The following is a 14,112-nucleotide window of genomic DNA, read 5'->3' as shown; positions in this document are numbered from 1 at the left end:
TGCAGTGAGCCGAGATCGCTCCATTGCACTCCAGCCTGGGTAACAAGAGCGAAACTCCGTCTCAAAAAAAAAAGCAGACCTGATAACATCTCCTCCATATTTGGTGCTTTCGTGGATTCAGTATCAGTTTTGGGATTCCTTAGTCTGGCACTGCACAGCCTCACATGCCATGACTCCTGCCTGCTGTTCTTGTCTTCTCTCTTACCATTCTCCATCTCTACAATATAACCTGTCAGCTTAGGGGAGAGTCTAACACATGCAGTCTTCCTGATGGATCACCCTTTTCCCATGCCTGTTCATGCCTCATCACAGGCCACTTCACACCGCCCAGAGTATTCTTTTTTATCCTCCCTAAATTGAACTCACATGCAAGCGAATTGTCACCTCACCTTGAATGCCAACTTAGAGACACAGCTGCACTGATCATCAATGATAGAGTTTACTCTGATTTCAGAGGAAATCAATACAGTTTAGCTAATGTTACCCACAGGTAGTACAATACAGAGGATACTTTTGGAATTTGTTAGTAATTTTATTTTAAAATCAAAGTTATGTTGCTTGTTCTCGTACTTGTGTTTTAAGACTGTTTCATGTCTCCAAAGGTCTTAGAAATTTGAATTGGAAAAAAATGGCATCAGAGAAAAGAAGTGATAGGGCAGGTGGGGGGTCTCTCTTGGGAAGCAGACACCCTGTGATTTTCCTCTAAGGCCTGAGAAAATTAAAGCATAATTAACATAAGAGCTGCCATTTATTAAACATGTATCAGGTGCTTGACGTCTGGCTTAGTGCTTTATATTTGTTGTCTGTTTCCAAATTTTAGTCATTCCTATATGACTTCTTATGTATTTTGCTGTAGCTAAGTGCCATCTAGCCTTTCATTTACTTAATGTTATTCCTTAAATGGACTTAATCAGCCTACTTTTTCTTGCACTGCTTGTTCTAAGCCGTCATGTGTGAATGTGCAGTACTGGCTATATATTTTTATATTTTAATTAGTTTTTCTATTTACGTTTTTCTAAAGCACAATAAAATTAATACATGATTATTATGAAAGAGTTTATGTATTACCTGAAAATTATATATCATACCATAGTTTGTGAAACTATGGTTCATTTAATCCTCAAAATAACCTGTTGGGTTAAGAATTCTTATTGCTGTCATTTGTATTCAAAAAGGAAAAGTGTGAGAGAGAGATTAAATAACCTGCCTAAAGTCACAAGTTAGGAAGAGAAAATCATCCTTTGAACTCAGAGCTGTGCAATTCTAAAACTCAAGTCCTAAACACTATGACATTCTTAAGCTAATATGGGAAACTATTTTATTCATACCCCCAGTTTTGTATGTGCCATAAATAAAACCTTGTAAAATTCCAAAGGTAGGTAAAAGAAATTAAAAGTAAATACAAAAAGTTTAAATAGTTGTGCAGGGTTGATTTTCTTCTTCTTTTTTTTTTTAAAGACAGAATCTCGCTCCATTGCCCAGGCTGGAGTGCAGTGGCATGATCACAGCTCACTACAACCTGGAGGTCCGGGGTTCAAGCAATCCACCTGCCTCAGCCTCCTGAGTAGCTGGGACTACAGGTGTGCATTACCATGCCTGTCTAATTAAAAAAAAAAATGTTTCATAGAGACGGCATATTGTTATTTTGCCCAGGCTGGTCTTGAACTCCTGGCCTCAAGCCATCCACCAGCCTCGGCCTCCCAAAGTGCTGGAATGATAGGTGTGAGCCACTGTTCCTGGCCCTCTCCTATTTTTCTCCCCTTTTAGCCAAAGGCATTAACACTTCCCTTGCTTTGCTTTTATGATTGGAAAAGGATGTATAGATCTTGAAGATAACCCTGTTCAGTCCTGGTATTTAGAAATCCAATTTAACATAAATATTCATTCCATGGTTTTGTATAAGTGACTATTGCTTACTGAGAAATATTAAAAATGATATTAGCATGGGCTGATTTTGAAGTGTTAGGCTCCCTATCCTTGCCCCTGCTAGCACAGGCACAAAGGATGGTCCCAAAATTTTTGAGAAAACAGATTTGTTTGGGCAAATGAGGAGTGAGAATGATTTCCCAAGCACCTGGTGAATTGTTTATGCTAATTGGGTCATGGCTGGCTCTGGGTGAGTGTGGGCTGCCTCTCATGTGTGGTATGTGAGAGCAAGAATGATTAATTGATTGAAATTAGTTCATTGTATTTTCACATAATTTTCTTCCTCTCTGGCTCTCATTCTTTCATTTTCTCTCCCTCTTCCTCTCATCCCCATGCCCTACTTTATGTATGAGTCCTGGATCACAATACATGGCAAAGCAGATCCTTGCTGGGGGCAAAGGCACTAAGAGCACTGAAAGGCTGTGTGCAGTAAATTGTGGGCACCAACAATGGGACTTTGTGTACAGAGAATCGTCCTGTTCCCAGAGCACACTCCAGAACAGGAGGGTTGGATTCGATGGTCATCTATTTATCTGTGGAGTTGGCAGGCTGGCTGGCTCCACAATGTTTTTTCTCTTGATCTGCCTTCACTGTCTTTTTCACACATCATCTTCCCTGTATTAAACACAGGTTTGGAAAGCCTGGGTGTGAGCAATTAGAGGTCTGAAATGGAATGAGTGGGCGAATAGGAGGGTTAGGCTTGGTAGTTAGCTTGTCAGCTGTGAGTGAAGTGCCATATACTGCTTCCTGACTAGAGTGATGGAGGAAAACAAAAAACCAAAATAAAACAACAAGTATTTGTTGAGGGTGATGGCTCAAGCACCAAGACTGGAAACAATAAAAAATAAATTATCATCTGAAGCACTTCTCAGAGACAAAAGTCTGGGAAATAGTATGATTATATATCAAGTATTTGGACAGTGAACCAATAGAAATATAGGATATTACCTAGCAGGACTCTGAGGGGCAGGTGGGAGGACATTACATGGGTGAATGGAAAAGGTTATAACCCAGTTGACTAATTGCGTCCAGATGGGGATTGGGTTGTCTTGCAAGCACTGTTCCTGCCCCAGTCCTTCTGAAGCAAATCAAACCTGCAGGTCCAGATGTGAACCATATGGAAGGTCATGACATAAAGGGCTCAGGGGACAGGCATGGAGGAAGAAGACAACCTGACTTCCATGATGCAAGACTCCTAAAACACCATGGCCAGGCTTCCAGTGAGTGGCTCTCAACGTGTGTATTTCCAGCATGTGGTTTAGGTGGGTGTCTACACTCACCTTCCTTTAAGTCTGGTTAGAAGCGTCAGTGGGGTGATAGCTGGTTTGAGGATTAATCAGCCAAAAAGTATAAAAAGTGGAGTAGGCAGTAAAAGTCTAAAAAGGAAGGGAAAAGGGGATCTCAAGGTACAGCACAGAGCTGGTTTTCTGGACATGTTCAACCCAGCTTTTGAACTGAACTCAATTAAGCTCACTGCAGTGAAAGTTGAGCGGTTGCCTATTCAATAACTCTGCTTTTAGGCAGAATGGAAACTTCATCATCCCAGACTATTCTATATCAAAAAGCCCTTTTCCAGAAGAATACTACTCAGGGATCCCTGGAAATCTATTTTAAAAGATTGATTTTTTCAATAATAGACCTAAATTCCCCTGCTGTATATTCTTACTTTTAATTTCTTCTGTCTTATATGAGATACAGCAGAGTTGATGACTTGCGTCCATTGCCTACATCTCTATGTATCTGAATATTATCTTTGCATGTCCTTACCTTCAGTCTTATGCAGGCTCCATTTTCAACAAAGATTTTAATTCTTTAAAAGTCTTAGGAGGTTCTATTTTCTAAATATTGAATCATCACACCCTTTCCTGGGGTCCAAAATGTATCTTTATGTTATGTACCCACAAAAATGTTTAAAAAAAACAGTTTTGTTAAAAAATTTCTTTTTATAGTGTAGATTTAAGCATTCTTACCCCATCAGTTCAATAGAGACAGTTAATAAATGTTAATGCTTCTACTGTTTAAGAAGGATAATACTAGGCACCAAGAAGATGCTATTTAAGGAGATCACTGTGATTGAGGTAAGTCACAGATACTTAAGTAATCATAAAACAAGAGTATCAATAACTAATCAGTAACAACAGACAAGGTACTAGATACTTAGTAGCTGTACTGCATTTAATTCCCAAAGTCTCCTATGAATTCAGAGCTAGCATTATATCTATTTTGATGAGGAATCTGAGGTTTAAAGAATTGAAGTCATTTATGTGAGCTCATGCATCTTAACAGGTGGTGGAGGCAGAATCATAGATGATGGCAATGGCTGTCGTGTAGGCGTGCACAGCTGTAGTATAGGATATGGGAGGAAGGCCTGGGAAAGTCAAGCAAAACTTCACAGAGGTGGTGACAATGGGGCTGGGTCTCCCTATAAGCACAGCAAAGGAAATAGTGTGAGCACATTCTGTGTCAGTGACTACTGTTCCTGATTTGGAACTAATGGAGAGCTACCAAATGTCTTTCTCTCTTGGGGCCATGTTTAGAAGTCCCAGAGGTTCAGAGTTCAGATTTAGAGTATATTTAACTCAAAGCTAAAGATTCAAATACCAGCTGTTCTGACCGATTTCACAGAGTGGGCAAAGCATGGAGGTGGGTGGAGGTGTGAGGGGAGAGAGGAGGTTTAGATGAATACCTCTCTACTTCCAAAAGCAACTTAAAGAGACTTAGCTGCTCACTGTGGCATTCATCAGTTGTCAAAACTGGCATTTTCCTTTGTTGAACAAGACAATGTAGATGACAGAAAAGGTGGATTATGACAAGTAACAGTGACTACTGTGCCTGGTTCTAATGCCAAGTGTTATTTTAAATGATGAAAGAGGAGAAATCGTTAGCAGGAGTCACTAGGATTGCCTAGTGACTTTTGTCAATTGGCTGCCTTTTAATGTACGTTCCTTTTAGAAGGTAATTTAAATTTCCAAGGTTTTTGAGAAAAGAAATATCACACAGTGGACAGGGCACGGATGTGGTAAGATGAGATCTGGTTCTGTCTCTGCTGTCTTCTTTTAAGCTGTGTGATTTGAGCTCCCAGCAGAATGACTCTGGGCCACAGCTTAACCATCTCCGGAAGTGTGGTTTGGTCAGGGAAGTTACCTTCGCTGATCTGCGGGGTTGATTTGATGAACTTGACTAGATGAGAGGTTGCCTCTTCCTGGCAAGCAGCACGAGATAACTTAAACAAAATCACTTGGGCTTTGGAGTCAGATATGTTTGAATGCAAACCCTGACTCTGCTGCTGTCTAAATGTACAGCTCTTTCAAGATAGCTCACCTCATCAGTCTTCGGTTTTCTACTCTGCCACATGAACATAGAATTCCTACTTCCCAAAGTTCCTTTGAGGATTAACAGATAACAATGAATATACAAGGGGCAGCCCTTGATACACAGTCCTTTTTATTTCTATTTTTATTTATTTATTGTTGAGATGGAGACGCGTTCTGTTGCCCAGACTGGAGTGCAGTGGCGTGATCTTGGTTCACTGCAACCTCCACTTCCTAAGTTCAAGCAATTCTCCAGCCTCAGCCTCCCAAGTAGCTAGGATTACAGGCACCCACCACCATGCCCAGTGAATTTTTGTATTTTGAGTAGAGATGGAGGTTTCACCAAGTTGACCAGGCTGGTCTTTAACTCTTGACCTCAGGTGATCCACCTGCCTCGGCCTCCCAAAGGGCTGAAATTACAGGCATGAGCCACCACACAGCCCATAGTGCTTTTTAAAAGTCTATTTGCAGCTTCCCCATGGTTTGAATTCATTTAAAGGAGAAGACTTAAAGAAAATTATTTAGGCAAGAGTACCTGCATGATGCTAAAAACTTTTACTATGAAATGAAGGTCAGTACTTCTCAACCCTGGCTGCACATTTGAATCTAGTGGGGGCAATTTAAAAGATTCTCATGTGTGGGGCTTATCCCCAGAGATTCTGATTTAATTGGTCCATAGTGGACTCTACCCTTTAGGTTGTAAAAGCTCTCAGGTGTGGCCTTGTACGGTGGCTCATGCCTATAATCCCAGCACTTTGGGAGGCTGAGGTGGGAGGACTGCTTGCGGCCAGGAGTTTAAGACAAGCCTGGGAAACAGCAAGATTCTGTCTGTATGAAAAAGTAAGAAATTAGCAAGGCATGGTGGCATGTGCCTGTAGCCCCAGATACTTTGGGAGACTGAGACTGGAGGATTGCTTGAGCTCAGAAGTTTGAGGCTGCAATGATCCTGTCACTGTACTTCAGCCTGAGATGACAGAGCCAGACCCTCCTCTCTCTCTCTCTCAAAAAAAATAGAAAAAAGAAAAAGACCAAAACAAAGCTTCCACATGGTGTTTGTAATGTGCACCGAATTCAGTCATTGCTTCTCAAACACTAATATAAATTACCTGGAGATTTTGTTAAAATGCAGATTCCTTCTCTAGGTCTGGGGTAGGGCCTGAGATTCTACATTCCTAACAAGCTCCAGATGAGTGAAGCTGGTGCTGTCAGTCTGGGACCACACTGTGAGTAGCAAGTGACTGATGATCTGTGATGGTGGTTCTCAAGCTCCAGTATTCATCCTAAAAACCCATGGGCTTGTTGAAAATACGGCACCAAAGCCTAGGTCTGGCCCTCCCAGGGTCTGTTTTTCTTGGTTTAGGAAGAAACCTAAGGGAGTCATGGTGTCTATTTTAGCCTAAAAAATCTCATGATGTTAACTTTGTGTTTTTATAATGTCTTCTCTTCCAGTTTAATTGTTCACTACCAAACTACCGAGCCTGAAGTTGAGAGTGTGGGGTAGCACTGTCAGCAACCTGAAAGATGGATGAGCTCAAATTATGTGATGTCAAGACATGTTGATATTTGAAGCCAGATGTATCTCCAACCTCTGGAGTTCTCCTTTTCAGTTAAACGGGACTTTCACAGAACTCCTTTCCTGTTAGGATTTACTATTGGCAAATGACTCACTAGTTAATCAAGAGAGGCTCCTTCACTGACAGGAGACAAACGGGATGACCCTGGATATTTTCTGCTGTCTGCAACACGTCATACCTTCTAAAGCAGAATCACGAGAAAGGCAGCTGATCTCCCCCACCTTGAGGTCAAACCAAGGGAAAATAGAGGTGGGAGAAGATAACAGGCTATTTATTCAGAAGAACAGATCAGGCATTTTTGAAAGTCTCAGGGACTTCCAAAAGAATTTGCCTTTTTCCTTCTTTTTCTTCTTCTCACTGTCCTGGATTCCTCTTGCTTTAACTAGCTAAAACATCCTCTACTCAGGAGATGGCTATTACCACTTTCCAAGAAAAATTTAAGAAAACAACTCTGTGGGGATTAAAAACATAATTCTGGCATTGTGGCTTTGGATAAATATTTTGCACATGATTAATATAGAAGGTGTTATCTTCCTGGAACTTTATAAGTTTGTAAATAAATTGATATGAGGCTGTCATGTGGGAAACGAGAGAAACTCAGATTTTCTTGCTTTCCCCTTTAGAATCATTTGACATCTGTAAGCACACTTGATCAGTCTATAGAAATAACTGCATGATAGTGAGAATACACCACTCAAAAATGCAATAATCAAACAACAGTTTAGCCAACCAAGCCTTATGTCACCCAAGTTTTAGACACTTAACCCCATACTGTACTTTCAAGTGGGCCTTCTTTTTAGAAGAAATTATCAAATTGGGGCCACTTGACCTTAACTAATATCCTCTGCACTGGCTGGACTGGCTGAATAGAGAACTGCCACATGGAGTGATTCAGCAACAGTGTAAGACAGTAATTGTCTCAAACATGTTTCTCAAGAGCTGGCCACCAAATTGCCCTCCTTCACTGGTCCTTGGAGCCTTGCCACTGGTTAGATGCAAGCTTGAGTCACGGCAATGTGTGCATCTGGTTTGGATGCGAAGTGTGCAGGCCATGATATACTCAGGTTTTCACCCATTCACTGTTCCTTTGTAAGGCCTAAGGGGTACTGGTTTTCCAGGACAGACTGTGGAGTCTGTGCAAAGAGGAGGAAGTTACAGTGGCGGAACCCATGCAATGCAGTGCCAAGTGCCAAGATATGGTAAAAGCAGAACTTGAGGAAGGCGCCTCCCAAGGTGACAGATCCTGTGTGCTGGGGATCCCAGGAAGGAGTTGGAGGGAGGGAGGCTCTCATCTTTAAAATGAAATGAAGGACAAGACAGATGGGGAGCAGCAAGATGAGCTATTTTTCAGTTTTGCCCTGAGTTGGATTTTGACAGGACAAGAAATGAATCACTGCATTTTTATATGTATTTAAAATTTCTATTTTTTTTGTTGTTGCTAGAAATAGGTTTAACTTTTATCAGATCACATTTCTTGCTTGCAAGGCAGCTTCATTATGAAGCTTTTTTTTCTGAGACAGAATCTCGCTCTCCTGCCCAGGCTGGAGTGCAGTGGTGCACCCCCTGCTCACTGCAACCTCCACCTCCTCTGTTCAAGCAATTCTCCTACCTCAGCCTCCCACGTAGCTGGGATTACAGGTGTGTGTCACTGTGCCTGGATAATTTTTGTATTTTTAGAAGAGACGTGGTTTCACTACATTGGTCAGGCTAGTCTGGAACTCCTGACCTCCAGTGATCCACCGGCCTCAACCTCCCAAAGTGCTGAGATTACAGGCGAAAGCCACCTTGCCTGGCCCACTATCAAGTTTTACACAGAAGAGGATGGCCTTTTGCCAGGGATTTTTACTTTATTGATTTGGTCATGTATAGCATTTCTTATGTGACAGATACTGTTTTAAGCACTTTAAAACCTTACTTCATTAATTCTCTTAACAACCTATGAATTAGGAACTATTACTGTTTTCATTTTGCAGAGGAGCCTGCAACCACTATATTATCCTCCCTCTAGTGCTGAGGGCAGTGTTCCTGTTCCAGGGTGGAAGAAGAGAAAACGGGATTAGGTGGACTGGTTCGTAAATGCTGCCCCTAGACTGATGAACTGGCTAGGTAGCCATCCCTGGAGTTCTTGCTTAAAATGCAAATTCACAGGCCTTACACCTGGATGTTTGATTCAGGAAGACTGGGGTTTTGAAACACTGACCCAGACAATGTGTGGGGAACCCCCTCTCCTCTTGCAAATCCAGGAATCCTTGATTGAACATCATCTGATTAATATGAACATGACTCCAGGGAGCAGCAGTAGCTTATGCTACCACCTCCTATGCATTTTCTAGTCCTTCCAGCTCTGATGTCTAAACCACAGTCACTGATGGTGACGATTTTGACCACTCCACCCCCAGCTCCATCTGCTGACAACCAGAAGGCTGCCTTGAGTCCTCCGAGCCTCCCACACCCTGCCTGTTTTCCTTCCGTAAGAGCTTGGAGCCCACAGTCTTCTTAAAGGCTTAAACCATCCCTACTGCAAGACCAAGTGGACATCTTTATTCTCTATAATTAACTGCCGCCCCCTCCCTTTCTGTTTTGCAGATGGCTATGCGGTTCAGGGGGAAGACCCCGCCACAGAGAATTATTGTCTCATTCCAGTTGAATGGACCAATGATGGAGCAATGTGTGACCCTGGCGCTAGAGAAGGGATTGAGCCTAACCTCATTCCCCACCCACTTCCAGCCTCCTCCATTCTACATCTACTTCCAGCATCTTCTTACTTGCAAACCCAGAATAGGTTGGAGGTCCTGGCCAATCTCTCATTCTTTTCCTTCTCACATTTTTATGTCTCTTTAAGTGGCTGAGAAGGTTGAGGAGAATTAGCTATTATATCACTTTTGCTAATTTAAGCTCTGCTGATGGGCACACAGACCTCAGCAAATCAACCAGATCGTTTCCAACCCATCTTGACTTTAAGAAGACTGGGTCATGCCCTGGGAAATGGCAGCAGAGAAGGAGACGGCTTGCAAGGCCCCCTGAGATTACCATGATAAATTGGCTTGAGAGGGAGGTAAAAGCAATTCAGAAGACCACTTGGGAAAGCCCAGGCAGGATATGATCAGTGGCTGTGTGAAGTTCCCATCACCATCTAAAGTGAAAGATGCCAGAATTATAAAAGCTGACTGCATTTTCTTCTCAGCTCTGCTTTGTGACTTGTTCTAAGAATTCGATTGCTTTTCTATTTTAAAATAGGGACATTGTCCTCCTTCTAAATGCATCACCTGCACCATTTGGGACATGCCCATTGTCAGGTTGCCTTGACTGAACACCTTAAATATTCCATGGAAAACATAAAATATGTCAAAAGAAATCTCCTCCTTGTCATGAGATCCCATATAACACTCCAGCTTCTTTCTTTAATGTGGTGGAAAAACATTCTAAATGCCCCAACAGAAGGGCAAGAAAACTGGAGCCTAAATGACCATCTTGAAACATGTAATAAAAACAGACACATCAGCCACACTTCCCAGCAGGCTTTCTCCCTGAATGTACACCGGTAGTTCTCTGAGGCAGTAACTGAATTCAGCTAAAATAGAGAAGGTAGCTATTGAGAAGCTCAACACTCCTCTCAGGAGCCCCTAATCCTGCCAGATTCCAGTCCACTAGGTCACAATGCCCTAAGATTCCAAGTGCAGTGGCTGCAAAGTGGGAATTCTCCAAGGGGAAAAGCATTCCTGACTCTTTGGGCATAAGTATTGGACGCGAGGCAGTGGGAAATCATTTCTGACATAGCTTTCTGAAGGGCGCTTGCATCAAAAGTTGGGTATTTTTTACACCACATCCAAGAAGTGTGGATTTATTTATTCTATTATATGCCTGCCTCAATTCCAGCAGCAGTTTGGTAGAGGTTATCAATTTAGAAATACCAGTTATTAAACTTTCAGAGCAAAGCTTTAGCAACTACACCCGACACGGCTATTCATATAAAACCAACGTGCAAATGAGAGGAATTTCTTTTTCTTAGTTTATTACCTTGAGCTCCTTGACTGTAGAAGAATCTCTGAGCTGACTCAACATCCAAGAGTCTATGAGCAGACTCCACATCCAGAAAATAATCCATTTTGGGATAATCCATCCTTGATGTTCCAAACACGGAGTTCTGAGAGAAAATGTTCACTTGAATACCTATAAAGAGGAAAAACATCCACAGTATTTTAGATGTCAGGTATAAAGTGTCTATATAGATGTACTTTACAATGTTTGAATAAGAATATCCCATTATAATATTCTACTATTTGACTGACATTTCCAATTCTAAAGCCACCCCTCAGCATAGCTTCCCTACCGTATGAGAAAATGCAGCATTTAGCCAACATTCATTAAAAGTAATATATTCTACCCAGGAAAAACAGATGATCCGATCTAAAGAGAAATAACATACCAGTCTTTCCTTGCTTTATATTAGCTGGAACATACACTGTTAATTTCACATGCTATCGGTTTTCAAAAGATCTGTCTGATAAATAGCATCATTTAGTGTTAGGCGTTGTGAGTGTTGATCCTCAACTGATCCTGGGACTTTCGGATTCCCCCGGAGCAGGAAAAATCGCCTGGGAATCTACGCCTCCACTGATAGATGCCTTGCGTTTATGACACACACTGACATATTTGCTGTACAAATGCTTTGAATTCCTTCCTTTCGGGCGATTCCCTTCAGCACATTTTATAAGGTGCTACAGGATCGTCACCTGCCTGTGCCTGGCAGGGGCTGCTTTTGAGAAATAATTGTGGTTGGTAGAGCAGCAACAATGATTGCAGCATTGCAATAATCCCTATGACATTATTAGCCTGTCACAAAGCTAATATACTTCCCCAGAAAACATTCAGCCTGTTGGGTTATCTTTTCAAGCCTATGTAGCCTTTTCCTGATACTTGCACAACTGAATTTTCTCTATTTCTGCAGAATATTTTTTTGGAAAAATTAACAAGACAAAGTCATTAAAACCAAGCTCAGAAGCCTTATCCAATTGGTTTCTCTAACAGTATATATTTTAATTTAAGAAACCAAGTCTGGTAAGACAAAACTTTTACAAATACCCAAAGGTACCCCAATAGCCAATATACTTACTGCAAAAGATAAAAACCCAGGGCTAACTGTTGGCGGTAAAACAAGAGCCGTTCCAGCCAGAGTGTCTTTGATCTTGCTAAATATTCCCAGTGAAAATAAACGATTTTGATTGTTTGATTAGAACAGTGATGAATAATGCATACAGTCCACTGGACTTCCTTTATCAGATAAAATGGCCAGAGCACGTTACCTTAGCAACGGAAGGTGACGCCAGCCTCAGCCTCTGCACCCTCCCCTGCGAAGGAAGAAAATTACCAGTTTCCCGTGTAAAACTTTGGCAGAAAATCATCAAATCCACATGTGTACATCACGCAGGGCTATTCCCTGGCCCCCCATCTCTTATGCAGAGAAGTGTCATAGTCATTAAAAACACAGATTTATGTCTTCATAGTTTATTTTTATAATCCCAAATCTTAGTTTGATTTGCAGCCACAAAAGAATAGGTTAGGAAATAATTAAAATTTTAATATATAGAAAAGTTGTATAGAAACTGTTGTGGGGGCACCAGTTCTCACCCTAATGCTAGCCTAAGAGTGGCAGGGAATTTGGGGGGAGTTTAGGGAAAGGCCATTTTAGCTTAGCATATGTTAGACATTCCCCTCTTATAATTAATACACAGAACAGCCACCGGCATCCAGGCTGAAAATAACTCTTCCCTTCTGCGAATCAGTCACTGGAAGAAGCTTAAAAAGCTGTCTGAAATTTCCCAGATTCTGAAAGATGCATTATAGCATAGATCTTGTGGGAGATCCCCCCGACAACCCCCCATACCCTGCAAAGGAAAACTAGCCAAAAAGATATATGAAAGGAAGAGTAGAAATTAGCAGATACTCACCGGCACTTGTTGACCTCTTTCAACAGGACACGATAGAGTACAGAACAAAGCAGTGTGACGCTTCTGAGCCCACAAGCCCAAATGAACAGCTTCTAATTTTCCCTTCAATCTTGTTTCAAGAACACTGAGCAGAGGGAAGTGATGGATTTGCCCATTTATACTGTGATGAAATGCAACCCCTAAGAAGAGATCTGAGTGGAGCTGCTCTTTAGAACACATTAGACTGCTAATTTAAGAAAATTGAAAGGTTTTGTTTTACTGTCTTTTATGTGTTCTTCTCTGCTACCCCCTCAATTTAATTTGCATTTAAAATTATTCTCATGTCTCCTCGGCTCTCCAAGGTGTGGAGTACTTCCTAATCACGAAGGCTGCTCCAGTAGGGTTTGTTGCAATGCCACTTTTATCCTGAGCTGCACAACAAGGCAGGTAGTTATAATTGGGAGCTGTTTTCTGGGGCTAAAAACAGAGGGCACGTTTGATGTCACCCCTTCCCTCTTGCCTGGCTTTCTTCCTTTCCTTGCTTCCAATTGCCTCGTCAAATCTCCAGCGCAAATCATGCCAGTCTGCCTAAATGCATTTCTCCCTGTTCAAATGTAACAAAAGAATCCCAACAACAAAAATAAACTTTGGCTAGTATCTCAAGTTATTCTAGTTCAATATCCTTCCTACCAAACCTCAGTAAGGACTTTTAGGCACAATACTTTAAGATCTTCATGAAAGGCATAGTGACAGCCAAATGTAAACCCTACTGTGGATTTTCCACAATCCTCTTGCACCCTTTGTTGACCAAAGAATTGGTCATTGGTAAGGTGTGGTGTGCAGTGGGTCAGCTTGTTAAGAAAAAAGAGTTTACATTTGAGAAGCCTCAGGAGGAAGACCATTAACACCCGCCACCACCACCACCGCCCCCCGCCCCACTCCCTATACATGGCTTAGCTGTCTACCATTGAGACAAACCTGAAAATCCTCTGCTGTTTGTCTTGTGGGCTCTCCCTTTCCCACCTGATCAGAACAACTCAGACACCAAGCTGGTGCTGCAGATAGTTAAGCCTCATGAAAGAAGAAGCTGAAACTACCAATTGTATGCCCTTGTAGGAAAGACAACTATGGACTCTGAATTCTCAAAGCTTTGCTCCAACCCAAGGGCTGACTTCTTTAAGGTTACTTTTCTATTCAGCACCCACTGGAGACATGCTGAACACTTGACATTTATAAGAAGAGAAAGCTGTCTTCTGGTTCCTTTTACTTGCTGTGAGGTGTGGGCGACAGGTTCTGAACTCATTATTGTAATTCTGTTGAAATTGTAATGACTCATAGGTGAGAGAGAGAGAGAGAGAGAGAGAGAGAGAGAGA

General features: G+C 41.8%; 1 protein-coding gene across 8 annotated transcripts in view; it reads right to left on the bottom strand.

Annotated features, from left to right (window-relative positions):
• PHACTR1 (phosphatase and actin regulator 1) overlaps positions 1-13,392 on the bottom strand; it is a 588,779-nt gene extending 575,387 nt beyond the window's left edge. Inside the window, exons 1-3 of one of the 8 annotated variants that reach the window (XM_012476554.3) lie at positions 12,760-13,392; positions 12,115-12,159; positions 10,829-10,981 (exon numbers count right to left, since the gene is read on the bottom strand). In XM_012476554.3, coding sequence (XP_012331977.1) covers positions 10,829-10,931 — 103 coding nt within the window. In that variant the 5' untranslated portion in view covers positions 10,932-10,981; positions 12,115-12,159; positions 12,760-13,392. Of the gene's footprint in view, positions 1-10,828; positions 10,982-11,237; positions 11,481-11,924; positions 12,160-12,759 lie in introns of those variants that run through there. The other 7 variants (XM_012476558.3, XM_012476559.3, XM_012476555.3 and 4 more) reach the window with 7 other exon arrangements.
• Positions 13,393-14,112: the final 720 nt, after the last annotated feature.

This window comes from Aotus nancymaae, unplaced genomic scaffold (genome assembly GCF_030222135.1).
Source record: "Aotus nancymaae isolate 86718 unplaced genomic scaffold, 86718_ANA_hifiasm-v0.15.2.pri h1tg000051l, whole genome shotgun sequence".
Taxonomy (NCBI): Eukaryota; Metazoa; Chordata; class Mammalia; order Primates; family Aotidae; genus Aotus; species Aotus nancymaae.
This window is presented reverse-complemented; position numbering and strand designations above follow the sequence as displayed.